General features: G+C 44.0%; 1 protein-coding gene across 1 annotated transcript; it reads left to right on the top strand.

The window, feature by feature from the left end:
* Window positions 1-4,855: 4,855 nt before the first annotated feature.
* On the top strand, window positions 4,856-5,487 carry LOC140710017 (disintegrin and metalloproteinase domain-containing protein 20-like). The gene has a single exon (XM_073010815.1). It carries the CDS (start codon window positions 4,981-4,983, stop codon window positions 5,470-5,472), a length of 492 nt encoding a protein of 163 aa, XP_072866916.1. The 5' UTR covers window positions 4,856-4,980; the 3' UTR covers window positions 5,473-5,487.
* Window positions 5,488-17,271: the final 11,784 nt, after the last annotated feature.

Genomic DNA, 17,271 nt, shown 5'->3' with positions numbered 1-17,271 from the left:
ATTTCCCTGATGATTAGTGATGTTGAAGGTTTGAATGTCTTTATGTTGAGTGAAATAAGCCTGGTATAAAAAATTACTCCATCTCACTTATACATGCAATCTAAAAATGTTGAACTCAGAGAAGTAGAGAGTAGAATGTTGCCTACCAGGGACTGGCATCAGGAGGATGAGAAATCTGAGACGTTGGTTAAAGGATACAGAGTTAGAAGGAATTCATTTGAAGATCTGCTGCACAGCATAGTGGCTTCAGTGATACTAACGTACTATACACTTGAAAACTGAGAAGAGAGTAGCTTTTACACATTTACACCATAAAAAATAAGTATGTGAGGTGATGGACATGTTTATTTACTTGATTTAATAATTTCACAATGCACGCATATATCAAAACATCACGTTGTATCCCATAATATATGAAATAGAATATGTTTTTCTAGTAAGTGTGAGGCCTCTGATTCTTTAACAACAGTTTCTGGAAATTGTTTTTCCCTCAAGCAATGGTTCCTCTCTGCTGTCTTTATACAGTTTTCCTTTCTCAAGGGTTGATTTAAGATAGTGTCAGTTTATCTATTCTGTATCTGGTAGTTTCACTGAGGAACTTAACAAACAGCCACTTGAAACCATCTGGTGCCACCGAGAAACCATCTGAAGGACACAGATTTTCTGAGTGTGGGCCACAAGTATATTTTAACACTTTTTAAATTCAAAATCAGAATTTAAATTTTGATATTTTACAATGGTTTCTTTGATTCCCTCCCAAGATCTAACCATTGAGTGTGTGAAAAGGGCTGGGACCCAGGTTATGGCTGTGCTTGGCAGGACGGCGTCCTGCAGAAATTCCTTTGCCTTTCTACATGGAGCTCAGCCTCTGTATCAGTCAGTTCGCTAGGAGGTCAGAGTACTTCTCAAAGATCCTCAGTGTGTTGTTACATTTTGAGAGGTTTCCAGCTCTTGTGAGACACCCCTTGGTTTTACAATCATCACAAAGTTGTTTATGATTCCAAAAACATACCTGCTATCTGTCCATATGTTTGTTCTGTGGCTTTTGATTTGCTAAAATGCTGTAATAACTGCAATAACTTGTACCATCTGGATTAATTTTCACCTCAGAGGGAAGAGTGTATTTTAAGATAAAGATAAAATAGTAATAGTACATTCTCCTTGTTATATCCAGTTCTATATTTTGAGCTATGGTCCGTCAATAAATCATGTTATGTCAGGGTCCTTTATGGAGTATCTGAACATCTAAGAAAGGTACAGAAGTTTCCCTAATTAAGATACAAACCATGGTGAACACAAACTTGCTATGCACCCATGTCTCCTGTCTGTCTCACTGTACACCTGAAACTCATTTTAACCTCTCCAGGAAGTCAGTGAAGTCTCAGATCAGTTTATTGTAATGCCTCTAGGTAACTATGTGTGGCAATTTTAACAAAAATGAAGAAACAGCTTCATCAGAGAATCTAATACAGAAGAAAGCAAGTGACCCTGGGCTTGGTTTCATAAAAGCAGCATGCACCAGGCAGTTGATTCTCTTGGCTGTCGGCACTGGCACACCCAGCATGCTGCCTTCATCCCCTAAATAAGCTTCATCATGCGTGGATAGGCTGGCAGCATTCCCGAGGCCATATGCAGATGCAAGGCCAACAGGTAAATGGGAAGACTGCAATTCTTCTTCTCTCCTCCTCTGAAGAATGGCCCAAGAATGCCCTCTTCAGATCCTCCCCTCTGCCGCCCTCACCAGCACTGTACCATGGGTCCACAGAGATACAAAATCCCTGATGGGAAAAACGAGTCTGGATCAACGGGACTGGCGGTTTCTCACTGAGGAAATGTGAGGTCAGCTTCTAGGGTGGGCAATTCAGGAAATTATCCAGCAGTTTTGTAATTGATGGCTATGGAAAAATGATGATTAATGACGCACATTTCATTATTCCAAGTGAGAAACGGATATCACAGTTTGCCATAACTAAATTTTCATAACCTAAATTGATTACTTTACATTTCTTCCTACATCCTCTCTTAAGAATTTTTAACCGTGAATGTGTCTTAGCTACATTCCCAATATTTAAAACTGGGCTTTCAAGAGATTCTAGAGAATTCGAGGACTAAGAAGAGTGAAACTTCTGTATGTTCAGCAGCTCCCAAAGCAACACAGAATTACCCAGGAACACTGTTCTGTGCTTCAGCATAATTCAGCTTCTATATTTCCTAATGGCTCCAATAGTGACCCTTCATTCCCATCAAACATTTGGCGTCCCCTTTCTCTACGTGCCCTCCATTCACAGATTATACTCTCAGCTCTTTCTAAGTATCGTAAAAGCCAGCAGACAGACACTCATGATCTCCTGAACATGAAACCCAGCACTCTCATGTGATCGGCTCCTCTCGGCGCAGTGACTCCAAAGGCATCTCATTTAAATAATTACCATTTTTCCCCCTTCTGTAACAAAATGTTTCTTTCCATTGTGCCTTCCCATGAGCATTTTAATGTAATTTATGGTCCAGCCACAGATTTTAATATACACAAATGCCACAACCTCTTTCTAGCCCTAGAGACCTGATTAATTCTACTTTGGGGATGAGCACACCCAGGAAACACATCCCCATTCACATAAACACGGGCACAGCGATGACGGGTTCTTCTGTGAGCGAGAGTTTACAGCATCCTCCCTCCAACTCCAACGGGCCCCTGAAGACAAAGACACGCTCTTTCACACCTGTGCAAGCTCCGGCCCAGCGACGGCCGGCCCAGCGACGGCCTGCTGAGGAATGGCTCACCTGGGTCTGGGTGCTGGCTGGGTTCATCTCTTCCCCTCTCCTGTCCCAAAGCGGGTCCATCACCCTGCTCAGGTCTGAAAAGGAGGGTGCAGGTTTGTCTGGCCATCTGACTTTTTCAATTTATAGACGCTCTCTTATTACCTACTGTATTCATTTTATAGGGCTTTTTATAACAAAATACCACATATTGAATGGCTTACAATACAAAACCAATTTCCTCACAGTTGTGGAGGATGAAAGCCTAAGATCAAGCTGCCAGCTGGTGGGTTTCCTCTAAGGTCTTGCTCCCTGGTGTGCAGACGGTGCCTTCCTGCTGTTCTGTGGTAACATGAACATCCGTCGGGGCGTGTGCACCCTCCCTCCTGCTTCCCCTTCTTATAACAACAGTCAGATTGCATTAAGGCCCCACTCCAGAAATATCACTTTAACTTATTCATCTCTTTAAAAGACACTCATCCAGGTATGATTTCATTCTGAACGACCAAGGGTTGAGACTTCAACACATGAATTTAGGAGGGACACAGTCTCCCATAGCAGCCTCCTTCAGGAAGGTCAAATATCCTCCTTCTCCTCCCTGTGAAAACCCTGAAGGGGCAGGGAAAGGGCGTCCAAACTGCACACTCATAGAGGGGAAACCGGCTTCATCCGTAATTGTACATATGTGGTAAAATGGCGGGATTCAAAGGGATGGAAGATGGGAGTACGGGACATTGGAAGACAAAGTGCCATACAACACAGCCTTCGAAACACACCACGGTCACGTTAAGTTTAAATAGAGTGACCACATTTGCCAGGAAAGGTAAATATTTACACTTTTGAGGAAACAGTAATTTGTGTTTCTGATAACGATCTGGCCTTGGATTTTCCCTCCCCTCATAAGCAATGACAGAATTGGCAGATACATGCAAAATATTTGTTCTCAGATATGAGACACCACAGAGGGCCCCCTGTGTCCTGCCCTGCGAACTGATCGGCTCGTGCATCTGAAGAAATGACCAAAGACCAGGAGAGAACCACACAGAAGCATGGGAGGGGCAGCACCTGGGGCTCTCATGGGGTCAGGAATAGCGTCTGCCCCCAATAGATGGACTAAGTAAAAAGTACCATAATTCACAAGGGTTTTACACAGCACAGAAGAAAGAGTTACCCTATTTCAACTGTTGATCTCGTGAACCCAGGAACTCTGAGACAGATCTCAGTTAATTTAGCAAGTTTCCTTTGCCAGGGTTGAGGACACGCCTGACACGGCCTCGGGAAGTCCTGATGACATGTACCGAGAGTGGTCGGGCACAGCTTGATTGACGCACTTCAGGGAGACATGAGACACCAGTGAATATAAGTAAGAAGGACATTAGTTCCACCCAGAAAGGCCGAGACAACTCAAAGCAAGTCCTCCCCACTTAGGGCTTCCAGGTCACAGGTAGGTGAGAGACAGGTGGTTGCATTCTTTTGAGTTTCTGATAAGTGTTTGCAGAGGAGGCCTTCAGAATATGCGTCTATCTTTGTGACCAGAGGGACAGCTTTAAATAGACTGGGAGGCAGATTTTCCCTGAGTGGTTCCCAGCTTGACGGGGCCCAGGATATTTTCCTTTCACAATCTGGTAACTTCAAACCAAACTTCAAAGCCAAAACAAAATGAAACAACATCAAAAAGAATAAGACATGGGTACTTATTAAGACGAGAAAAACATTCAGTCCACAAGGAAAGTATTGACAGTGTCTACCTCCACATGGCAAAGGAGTAAGCAATGTGACCCACAGAAAGGAGCAGTATTAACCCACAGAGCGACCGAGAATAACACGCCTGATGCGAGGGCATTGAACACATCATTGTATTTTGCAGATTCAGAAAGCAACAGAAAAGATTGACGGTGATAAAAGAGACAGAGCCCTGCTTCTCTCTCCCTTTTCCCTTCCAGATAAGCCCTCACAGCCAGGACCCTCAGCCTTATCCCGCAGTGCAGCAGCTGCCATCCTGTCCAGGCCCACCCTCTGCCCCACACTGGGACTGTTACCTCATTCCCTCCCGGAGTCCAGGTGCCCCCACGTGTGGTGCAGGAGTCTGGGGGGAGGTCCTTTGTTCTATGTCAGGGTCTCCCTGGGAGGGACGCAGCCACCGCAGCTGGTTGGGGCCTGGCTTCCCCAAGGACAGTCCTTTCCTTTCCCATTCTCTTTGGATGACTATCCCTGGGCTGGGGCATGAGGTCAGCAGAGGTGCGGGTCACCCTTAGAGCCCCTGTCTTGCTGCTGGGGCTCTGGGCACTCCTGGCTCCAGTCTGGTGTTCTCAAGGCCGTCCCTTGTGGCACTACGCATCCTCTGAGGTGGTGATTCCCAGGAAGGAGACGCACCATGGCAAAGGCGTTCAGTTTCCCGGCTGGCTGTCCTACAGCCTGCGTTTTGGGGGTCAAAGACACGTCGTTCACATGCGGAGAAAACACCTTCTTTGGCCCAGACATCTGCTGATGACAACTCAGGATGACCAAGGAGCCTTGCAGGTGGATGACCCCTACATCCCTCCAGACTGCTACTACCTCGGCTACCTGGAGGAGGTGCCTCTGTCCATGGTCACCGTCGACACATGCTATGGGGGCTTCAGAGGCATCACGAAGCTGGACGACCTTGCCTACGAAATCAAACCCCTCCAGGATTCCCGCAGGTTTGAACATGTTGTTTCTCAGATAGTGGCCTAGCCCAACGCAACGGGGCCCACATTTAGAGATGGTGACAATGAGGAGACAGACCCCCTGTTCTCTGAAACAAATGACAGCATGAATCCCAGGATATCTCCTTCGCTGTATAGTTCTCATAGAGGCAATATAAAAGGCCACGTTCAATGTTCCAACTCATATTATCGTATGTATGGCAATATTACAACTTGTTCCAAACAGGTGGTCCAGACGTTCAGTGTCATTGATAGCATTGTTCAAAATACTGATCTGCGGTACTATATTTATCTTTTGACCATATATAATAATCATGACCCAGCTCCTGTGAATCAATATCGAGTTCATAGTGCGATGTTTACCTATTTTAGAAGAACCTTTTTTGATACTTTTCGTGTTCATTCATCCACACTACTTATTAAAGAAGCGCCACATGAATCTAACTATGAACCACAAAGGTATAGCTTCTGTTCACATTTAGGCCTTGTACACATTGGTACTCTAGGCAGACATTATTTATTGGTAGCCGTCATAACAACCCATATACTGATGAGAAGTTTGGGTGTGGCTTATGATTATAAATACTGCACATGTCAGAGAAGGACCTCCTGCATTATGCACCGATATCCTGGGATGACAGATGCATTCAGTAACTGTTCTTATGGACATTTACAAAATTGTTTTGTGAATTCAGCTCGGTGTGTTTTCGAAGCACTCGTTCCAGTGTATAATGAAACCATGACAGCAGTTTGCTGTGGAAACCTCATCGTGGAAGGGAAGGAGGAATGTGACTGTGGCTCCTTCAAGCAGTGTTATGCCAATCATTGCTGCCAAAGTGACCGTCACTTCACACCGGGGAGCATCTGTCATCTAGGAGACTGTTGTACAAACTGCAGCTTCTCCCCACTAGGGACTCTCTGCAGACCTATCCAAAATATATGTGACCTTCCAGAGTACTGTCATGGGACCACCTTGACATGTCCCCCAGACTTTTATTTGCAAGATGGAACCCCGTGCACTGAAGAAGGCTACTGCTATCATGGGAACTGCACTGACCGCAATGTGCTCTGCAAGGCGATCTTTGGTGTCAGTGCTGAGGATGCTCCTGAGGACTGCTATGACATCAATCTTGAAAGTCACCGATTTGGACATTGTACTCGGGAACAAAACGCTATCAGGTACCAGGCTTGGGTAGGAATAGATAAGTTTTGTGGAAGACTGCAGTGTACCAACGTGACCCATCTTCCCCGGATGGAAGAAAGGCAAATGTGCATTCTGTTGGAGAAATATTATAGGTAGTTTGAGCAAAAAATCTAATGCCGTGTGAACTTTTAGAATGACACATATTTTAACAAAGAATGTGACCAATCGAGTTCATGTTGAAGTCAGGTAAACACTATTTAGAGCAACAACAATATCAAAAACACAAGCCAACAGTTCACCAAGAGAAACCATGATTAACCCCATGGAAATGGTCTTCCAAGGGCATCAGCACTTAAATCCTCAATCTGCATGCCTCAGCACCTGTTGTCTTGAGCTGCCCTCCTGTGTGTTCTAATCACTCCTGACCACGGGGCCTGCACTGTGGGAAATCCGAGCTGTGCCAGGTGGAGGCAGCAGGGCAATTGCTACCAGGTTGCTGGTGTGGATGCTGAGGCCGCCCGAGCAGGTATAAACTCCCACCTGTGGGCCAGGGAAGAGTACACAGGAGACACGTCCTGGGCATAGGGTGAGGGAGAGCCGTGGGGGCTCTGGGTTCTGAGGAGGGTTCTGGCCTGGCAGGGACAAGACCAACCAGCATGTGAGGCCAGGCTGGAGTCTGGACCTCTGAGGCTGCAAGGGTCATGGGCTGCTTGGTCCAAGGGGGTGTCCTGGTTCTCAGTGGGGTACTTTCAAACGTTCCTTCTTCCTCCAATCCCCCTCCTCCTCTGTTTCTGGGGTGGGTCCACTCCCAGAGTCTGCAACTCTGCATCCGTCCTGGGCATTGATCTTCCAATTCCATCCTCTTCTCTTCTGCTGTGTCTAAGCTGCTGTGAAGCCACCTGCTGTAATTTACTGTTGTATATTTAATATTGTACCATACATCTGTTTTGTTTTTTTCATCATAAATGCTTCATTTCATGCTCAGCATCTGAGAACACAAGGCCTTGTCAGCTGTCACCTCCTTCTATTCTCTGTTTCCTTCCTCTTATCCCCATGTTTGCCCATCATGTCCAGTCTCCTGCCATCCTGAACGCTTCTGATGGAAGGTCCGAGATGTCTCATGAGCATTGTGAAGATTCTTTGTCATATGACTTTGTTCCAGGCAGGAATTCTCCCCCACCTCCCCTGGAAGCCAAGTATAGGAAGATTGCATGCTCATTCAAAGACTGAGCTAACTTAACACTGGCTTTGGTTTGAAGGTTTCTCCAATCCCCAGGGCACAGGATTTCAGGGAGTTCAGGTGAGAGTCTGGGTGTTACCCTTCAGGAGTTTGTAAAGTCCATTTCACCTAGTCTACACTGTAGACTATGGAAACTATATATATATATATATATATATATATGTATATATATATATATATAATTCTGTCATACATATGTGTGTGTGTATATATATAGTTCTGTCCCTCTAGAGAACCCTAATATGTGTATATATATCATATTATATACATGTATATACATACATATATCATATTATATATATGGGAGTTTATTAATGAGTATTAAACTCACACAATCACAAGGTCCCCCAGTAGGCCACCAGCAAGCTGAGGAGCAAGGAACCCAGTCCGAGTCTCAAACTTGAAGAACTTGGAGTCTGATGTTTGAGGGCAGGAAGCATCCAGCACAGGAGAAAGATGTAGGCTGGGAGGCTAAGCCAGTCTAGTCTTTTCACGTTTTCTGCCTGCTTTATATCCTGGCCACACGGGCAGCTGATTAGATGGTGCCCACTTCGATTAAAGGTGGGTCTGCCTTTCCGAGCCCACTGGCTCAAATGTTAATCTCCTTTGGCAACAGCCTCACAGACACACCCAGGATCAATCCTTTGCATGCTTCAGTCCAATCAAGTTGACACTCAGTAGTAACCATCACAAGTCCACCCCTTGTCAACTTGAACCCATACAAATCTCCTGAGATCATAAATAATCTTCAAATAAAGATAATAATAAGGTCATAATTACACCTAATGTAATACAACTATCTTTTGTACAACCAGAAATGCACCAATCCCCAACCCAAATGCTATTATGTAAAGTTAAGAACACTTAAATGCTGATATGAAGTCAATAAATTTTATGTCACATGATAAAGGACAAAAGAAACAAAACGAAGGAATTTTCTTAGTACAAGTGGATACATGCACAAACATGTTTTTAACAAAAAAAGAAGGAAATACTGATGACAATTGCAGTCCTCATTTTGGCAACTGATCACGTGGTTGTAGCTGGTATTGATGACCACCTTCTTCTACTACCCATTCTGTATTCCCTTTGCCTTCAGCAAGCATCGCAGCGGGTCGTGGTTTTTTTCCTAGTGCAGTGATGCAACCTTTCATCCCTGAAGGGTCTGGGCCATTCATAGTCCTGCCTGGATTGGGTTGTTGTAGTTTCCCATTGACCTTACTGACAGGGCATGGGAATGCTAAGAGACGCCCTAATGGATCTCCTGTATTCCATACATACTCTTCCTTACCTCCAGTGTGGAGTAATAGACTGATTGCATCTTGATAGTCCAGGTCAGCCACCCAGCCAACACTGTAACTCCCTTCTTAGCCTGTGGACTTAAAGGTAGGAGGGGCCAAAGTGTCCAGGTGGCAATCTTAACTTCCAGTTTAATGGAATTATTGTTGTGTCTCCTGACAGCAGCATTATTCCCACTGGATCTAAGACCTCTAGGCCAACAGAATGTGATGTCATGGGAACAGGAAGCAAAAAATTTGCTAGTGGATCACTAGGGGCGATGGTGAATGGTGCCACTTCCACTTCCACCCTTGACTCCTGCATCCACGAGTTATGGCTATGGGAGAAGCAGGACCATATATTGGATGCTGATTCAGAGCACACACGGCCTTCTGGAGAGCTTTGCCCCAGCCCTGCAAAGTATTGTCACCTAGTTGGCATTACAATTGTGACTTCGAAAGGCCATTCCATTTTTCTGTCAATCCAGCTGCTTCAGGATGATGGGGAACATGGTAAGACAAGTGAATCCCATGAGCATGAGCCCACTGCCACACTTCTTTAGCCATCAAGGGAGTGCCTTGGTCAGAGGCAATGCTATGTGGAATACTGTGACAGTGGATAAGGCATTCCATGAGTCCACAGATGGTAGTCTTGGCAGAAGCATTGCATGCAGGATAGGCAAACCCATATCTGGAGTCAGTGTACATTTCAGTGAGGACAAACCTCTGCCCTTTCCAGGATGGAAGAGGTCCAATATAATCCAACCTGCCACCAGGTAGCTGGCTGATCACCCTGAGGAATGGTGCCATTTGGGTAGAGACACAGAGCCAAACCATACCATGCCACCCAGGCCCTCCCAAATCTCATGTCCTCTTTGCATTTCAAAACCAATCATGCCTTCCCAACAGTACCCCAACATCTTAAATTATTTCAGCATTAACTCAAAAGTCCAAGTCCAAAGTCACATTGGAGACAAGGCAAGTCCCTTCCATCTATGAACCTGTAAAATGAAAAACAAGTCAATTATTTTCAAGAAACAATGGGGGTAGAGACATTAGATAAATGCTCCCATTTCAGATGGGAAAAATGGGCCGAAATAAAGGGGCTACAGGTCACATGCAAGCCCAAAAATCCAGTGGGGCAGTCATTAAATCTTAAAGTTCCCAAATAATCTCCTTTGACTCCATTTCTCACATTCAGGGCATGCTAATGCAAAGTGGGGGCTCCCACAACCTTGGGAAGCTCTCACCCTGTGACTTTGCAGGCTTTGCAACTCTGATCCCGTGGCTGCTCTCATGGGCTTTGCAGAGTTCAGCCCTCCCGGCTACTCTCATTGAGTGCCTGCAGCTTTTCCAGGTGCACAGTGCAAGCCGTTAATGGATCTACCATTCTGGGGTCTGAAGGATGGTGGCCCTCTTCTCACAGCCCCATTAGTCACTGTCCTCGGTGGGGACTCTGTGTGGGGGCTCCAACCCCCCATTTCCTTTCTGTACTGCCCTAGCAGAGGCTCTCCATGAGGACTTTGCTCCTGGAGCAGACTTCTGGCTGGACATCCAGTCATTTCTATAAATCCTCTGAGATCTAGGCGGAGGATCACAAAGCTGAACTCTTCTCTTCTGCACACCCATAAGCCCAACCTCATGTGGAAGCCACCAAGGATTGGGGCTTGTACCCTCTGAAGCAATGGCCTGAGCTGCACGTTGGACTTTTTTAGCCACAGCTAGAGCTGGAGCAGCTGGGACACAGGGCACCAAGTCCCAAGGCTCTCCACAGAGCAGCTGGGCCCTGGACCCAGCCCATGAAACCACGTTTCCCTGATAGGCCTCCAGGCCTGTGATTGGAAGGGCTGCTGCAAAGATCTCTGACATGCCCTGGAAACATATTCCCCATTGTCTTGGTTATTAATATTCATCTCCTCATTACTTATGCAAATTTTTGCAGCCAACTTGAATTTCTCCCTAGAAAATGCATTTTTCTTTCCTATCACATGCTCAGGCTGCAAATTTTCCAAACTTTGATGCTCTGTTTCCCTTTTAAACATAAGTTCCTAGTTCAAATCATCTCTCTCAAGTGCAAAGTTCCACAGATTTCTAGGGCATGGACAAAATTCCATCAAACTTTGTTTTATACATTTTAGAGAGGCATGAGACATCAATAAAATACATTTAAGAGATACATTTGTTTGGTCCAGAAAGGTAGAACAACTCAAAGTGAGGGCTTCCAGGCTATAGGTGAATTTAAACATTTTCTGGTTGACAATTGGTTGAGTTTGTCTAAAGACCTGGGATAGATAGAAAGGTAATGTTCAGGTTAAGATAAAGATTGTAGAGTCCAAAGTTCTTTTGAAGTCTTATAGTGGCTGCACTTAGAGACAACAGGTGACAAATGTTTCCTCTTCAGATCTTGGTTCATCTCTTTGGGATTGGGAGGTTCTAGAAGAAAAAGATCTGGCTATGCTGATAGAGATTCTTTACAGATGCAAATTTTCCCCCACAAAGAATGGCGTTGCAGAGCCCTTTCTTTCTTTCTCTCTCTCTTTCTTTCTTTCTTTCTTTCTTTCTTTCTTTCTTTCTTTCTTTCTTTCTTTCTTTCTTTCTTTCTTTCTTTCTTTTTCTTTCTTTCTTTCTTTCTTTCTTTTTCTTTCTTTCTTTCTTTCTCTCTTTCTTTTTCTTTCTTTCTTTCTTTCTTTCTTTCTTTTCTTTCTTTCTCTTTCTTTCTTTCTCTCTCTTTCTCCCTTTCTTTCTTTCTTCTTTCTTTCTTTCTTTCTCTCTCTTTCTCTCTCTCTCTCTTTCTTTCTTTCTTTCTTTCTTTCTCTCTCTCTCTTTCTCCCTTTCTTTCTCTCTCTTTCTTTCTTTCTCTCTTTCTCCCTTTCTTTCTCTCTCTCTCTTTTTCTTTCTTTCTTTCTCTCTCTCTCTTTTTCTTTCTTTCTTTCTGGTGGAGTTTTCCTCTTGTTGCCCAGGTTGGAGCACAATGGCATGACCTCAGCTCACCGCAACCTCCACCTCCTGGGTTCAAGCAGTTCTCCTGCCTCAGCCTCCTGAGTAGCTAGGATTACAGGCATGTGCCACCACACCTGGCTAATTTTGTGTTTTTAGTAGACACAGGGTTTCTCCATGCTGGTCAGGCTGGTCTCGAACTCACGACCTCAGGTGATCCTCCTGCCTCAGCCTCCCAAAGTGCTGCGATTACAGGCATGAGCCACCATGCCAGGCCTGCAGGGCCATCTCAGACTAGGGCAAAGAAACATGTTTTGGGGTAAAAATATTTTGATTTTCTTATTTGTCTCATAATGTTATGCCAGAGTCAGTTTGGAAAATAAATCATGATATATAGGTTTAAATAAAACCCATCTGATGAGAATTTATGATTTGTAGAGCATGACTCCCCAGACTCCTTAGATAGCAATTTGGGCAAGATAAAAAATATCAGAGTTTAGCCCTCACCACCAAAGAAAATCTCAGCTTGGACGTTCATGTCACTATCAGTATTTTGGTCAAAACCACTCAACAAGTCTCTGGAAGTTCCAAACTTTCCCACATCTTCTTGTCTTCTTTCAAGTGCTCAAAACTGTTCCAACTTCTGCCTGGAGGAACCCAGTTCCAAAGTTGCTTCCAGATTTCAAGTTATCTTTTTAGCAGTTCCCCACTCCTGGTACCAATTTACCATATTAGTCTGTTTTCACACTGCTATAAAGAACTGCCTGAAAGTGGGTAATTTGTAAAGAAAAGAGGTTTAATTGACTCACAGTTCTGCGTGGTTAGGGTCGGGGACTCAGGAAACTTGCAATCATGGTGGAAGTGGAAGCAGGCATGTGACACATGGCAGCAGATGAGAGACAGAGAGAGAGAGAATGAAGGAGGAACCACCACACATTGATAAAACCATCAGATCTCATGAGCACTCACTCACTATCATGAGAACATGAGGACAGCATGGGGGAAACCACCCCCATGACCCAGTTACCTTCCACCAGGTCCATCTCTTGTCACATGAGGATTACTATTTGAGATGAGATTTGGTTGACGACACAGAACCAAACCATATCAGCATGTGAGAAAGGTCTGATATCAAGAATCTACAAGGAACTTAAATAAATCAGCAAGCAAAAACCAAACAACCTTATTAAAAAATGGGCAAACAACACGAACAGACACTTCTCAAGTGAAGACATATGTGTAGCCAACAAAGCATATGAAGAAATGTTCAACACCACTAACCATTAAAGCAATGCAAATCAAAACCACAGAGAGATACCATCTCAAACCAGTCAGAATGGCTATCCTTAAAAAGTCAAAAAAACAACAGGTGTTGGTGAGGCTGCAGAGAAAACAGAACACTTATGTACTGTTAGTAGTGTGAAAGGAAAATAAATCTTGGGATCCCAAAATCATGAAGCTAGAGGAAAAAGTCAAGCTGGGAACTGCTTAGGGCAACTTGCCTCCCATTTTATTCAAAGGCATCCCTCTGAGGCGCATGTGAGACAAATGAATGTCTGATTGCTTCCTCTTTTCTAATGTTTATGTAAAAATGAAGATTCACTGAGCCAGACTAAGTTGTATATTCAGTGGAAGGTTTATCAAGGACTCAAAAGAATGCAAAATTTTGTCACTTATCTACCTCTAACCTAGTGGAAGCCCCCACTTTGAATTGTCCTGCCTTACCAGACTGAACCAATGTACATCTTTCACATATTGATTGATGTCTCATATCTCCCTAAAATGTATAAAAGCAAACTGTACCCCTAACTACCTTGGATGCATGCCATCAGGACTTCCTGGGGCTGTGTCACAGGTGCATCCTTAACTTTCCAAATTGACTGAGACCTGTCTTAGATATTCGGGGCTCACTGTAGAAATGTAATGTAGTTCAGCCACTATGGAAAGCAATTTGGAGATTTCTCAAAGAACTTGAAATAGAACTACCACTTGACACAGGAATCCCAGTATTTATACTCCTTTCTTCCCAAAGGAATATAAATTGTTCTACCAAAAGACACATGCACTCATATGTTCACTACAGCACTATTCAAAATAGCAAAAGCAAGGATCCAACCTAGATACTCATCAGCAGAAGAGTGGATAAAGAAAATGTGGTATATATACACTGTGGAACACTATGCAGTCATGAAAAATAATTAAATCATGTCCTTCGTAGCAACATGGATGCAGCAGCTGGAGTTAATTATCCTAAGTGAATTAATGCAGAAACAGAGAATGAAATACCACATGTTCTCATTTATAAGTGGGAGCTTGACCTTGAGTACCTATGGACACTATGCAGGGAACAACAGACATCAGGGCCTACTAGAAGCTGAAGGGTGGGAGGAAGGCGAAGATTGAAAAACTAGCTATTGCGTACTATGCTTATTACCTCAGTATGAAATCATTTGTAATTGTGGCATGTAATTTACACATGTAACAAACCTGAACATGTTCAGTCTGAACCTAAAAAAAAGTTGGAAATGGAAAAAAAAATATTTCAAACAGGGAGAATTAGAGCCTTTCTTATTGAAATACCACATTTTTAAAAAAGAGATAGAGTCCCTCTTTGTCACCCAGTCTAGAGTGCAGTGCTACAATCATAGCTCACTGCAGCCACAAATTCCTGGGCTCAAGTGATCCTCCTACCTCAGCCTCCCAAGAAGCTGGGACTTCCAGCTAATTATTGTTGCAATTTATTGTAGAGACAGGGGCTCACTATGTTGCTCAGGTTGGTCTCAAACTCCTGGGCTCAAGCAATCCTCCTTCCTACAGGTGTGAACCACCTCACCTGGCCTCAAAATACCAGATTCATTATGGGTAAGCTCTTGCTCAGACATGGGAAGAATTAAGTTAGCACTTCCCTCCATGTAAACAGAGTTAACTTTAAACCTCTGCCAAACTTTAAACAATATCTCCTTAGACCTGGAGTCTTACTAGGAATTAAACCAGTCTTTCAGGACTATTTAGACAAAGGACTCCTAACACCTTCCACTAATCTTGCAATACACTAATCCTCCCAGTATAAAAAGCTAAACAGAAAAGGCTGGAGAATTATTCAAGACCTAAGAGCACAAATAAAATAAGAATTCTTAGACATCCTGTTGCTCCTAACCCCCATACCTTGCTGTCTGATATTCCTATCACTGTCATTGACTTACACAGTGCTTTCTCCAGCATACCTGTAGAAGAAACAGTCAATATTGTTTAGCATTCACTTGTCAAATTGCCAATATACATGGACAGTCTGGCCCCTGGGCTACTCAGAAAGTCCTGCCTAATTTTGTCAAATATTATGGGCAGATTTTGGCAACAGTGAATATCCCAGTGGATCTATCCCAATTCCATATGTGGACTATGTGTTGTTGTGTTCATCCTTCCTGCCAAAATGCAGAGAAGATGCTGTCTACCTGTTACAACAGCTTGCTTTGAAGGGACACAAAGTGTCCAGAGACAAACTGCAGTTTCGCCGCCCTCTAGTTAAGTACTTAGGACATATGATTTCCCTGAGAGGGCTACTACTAATCCTTGAGAGAATCTCTACCATCATGACATTTACCCTTCCCAGACAAAAAGACAAGAGGGTTATCAGGGTTAACAGGCTACTGTAGAAGTTGGTATCCAAATTACTCATTAGTGGCTCAGCCTTTAAATAAAAAACTAACCAGCAGGTCAAATCTGCTGAGAAGAAAAGAAAAAGCAACACATAGAGGATTTAGAACAGACTCCCACCCAAGAGGCTGCCTTAGCCATCCCAACCACAGCCTTTTCTTTATCCTTTTCAAACACAAAATAAATAGAAATGCTCTAGGAATATTGACTCAAAAACACAGTGATGACCATAGGCCAATTGTTTATTTCAGTCAACAATCAGATCCAGTGGCAAGAGGGCACCTCCTTGCATAGCAGCTGCAGCCATCTTATGCAAGAATGTTGAAGAATTTGTCCTAGGGTCTCTGTTCACCATCCATGTCTCCCACTCTGTGGACTCTCTCCTAAGCTCTCACCACACTCAACACTGTTCTGACAGCCACCTCGCTTCTTATGAAGTGCTCCTGCTTTCTGCCCCTAACATGACTCGGAAGCACTGTAACACTCTGACTCTGCTCCCTGCTTCCTCTTCCAGATAAGCAGTGAGAGGAGGAACACGACTGCGCTCAGCTAAGGGATATCTTACTCTCCCCTAGGGAGGATTTACAGGAACACTGCACGGAAAATGCTGAATTAATTTGACTCATAGAGGGTTCTCATTTGGGAGTAGTGCATGTGCATTACTAGGCAGTATATGCCACCACTTCCACGGTAGACACCATCAAAATGACCAACTGCAAAGAAGTGCAATCAGCCCAGATGGCTGAGTTAGTAGTGTTAACTGGAGCTTGACAATTGGCTGAAGAAAAGGTGGCAGATATGTACACCGAGAGCTAATATGCCTTTGGAGTAGCCCATGGTTTTCATGCTGTGGAAACAGAAGGACTTTCTCACCTCATCCGGGCAACTTATAGGCAGCAAGCATCAAGTTTCTCGGAGTCCTTAGAAGCAGTTCACATGCCAAGGCAGCTGACAATCGTCAAGATCCCTGGACATCCAAAAGATAACAGAAGAAGCAGAAGGAAATAACTGAGCTGATGTTACAGCAAAGAATGCCACCCTAGGAAAGATGGCCTGTGCACTCGAGCATGCTCCCTCCTTCTTACCATTGCCCTCACCAACATTCTTTTACAATACCAGGTATCAATCCCTCAAGAGAAACAAATCTGATAGCAAAAGGGATCTCCCTTTTGACCCAAGTAGAGAATTGTGGGTAGGCTGTAATGACAACAAAACCATAGTTCCCAGAGGTGCACAGTTACCTCTCCTTCAATTTATCCATGAAACGACTCCTTGGACCCTTGAAAAAATTGTAGCATGGGGAAGTCAATATTTCTGGACACCATCTCCCACTAGAGCCCAAGTGGTGTGCTCTTGGTGTAGTATATGCCCAAAGCATAGCCCTGGCAAGCCTTTACATGGCTCCCAAGGTCCCTGTGTTTTGCCAACAGGACCCTCTTAAGCATGGAAACTGAATTTTATCAAGATGCTGCCTTCTCAAAATACTAAATATGTATTGAACTTGATTTCTGTGTTTTCTCATTGAGAGGAAGCATTGATCTGTTGTAGGGATGTCTTAATGCTTGGCAAAGTTTT

The sequence above is a fragment of the Chlorocebus sabaeus genome, chromosome 24 (genome assembly GCF_047675955.1).
Source record: "Chlorocebus sabaeus isolate Y175 chromosome 24, mChlSab1.0.hap1, whole genome shotgun sequence".
Classification (NCBI taxonomy): Eukaryota; Metazoa; Chordata; class Mammalia; order Primates; family Cercopithecidae; genus Chlorocebus; species Chlorocebus sabaeus.
This window is presented reverse-complemented; position numbering and strand designations above follow the sequence as displayed.

Bases quoted from the DNA above. Each gene is read 5' to 3' on its own strand.
- LOC140710017 (XM_073010815.1), top strand. From the start codon at position 4,981: ATGAGGTCAGCAGAGGTGCGGGTCACCCTTAGAGCCCCTGTCTTGCTG.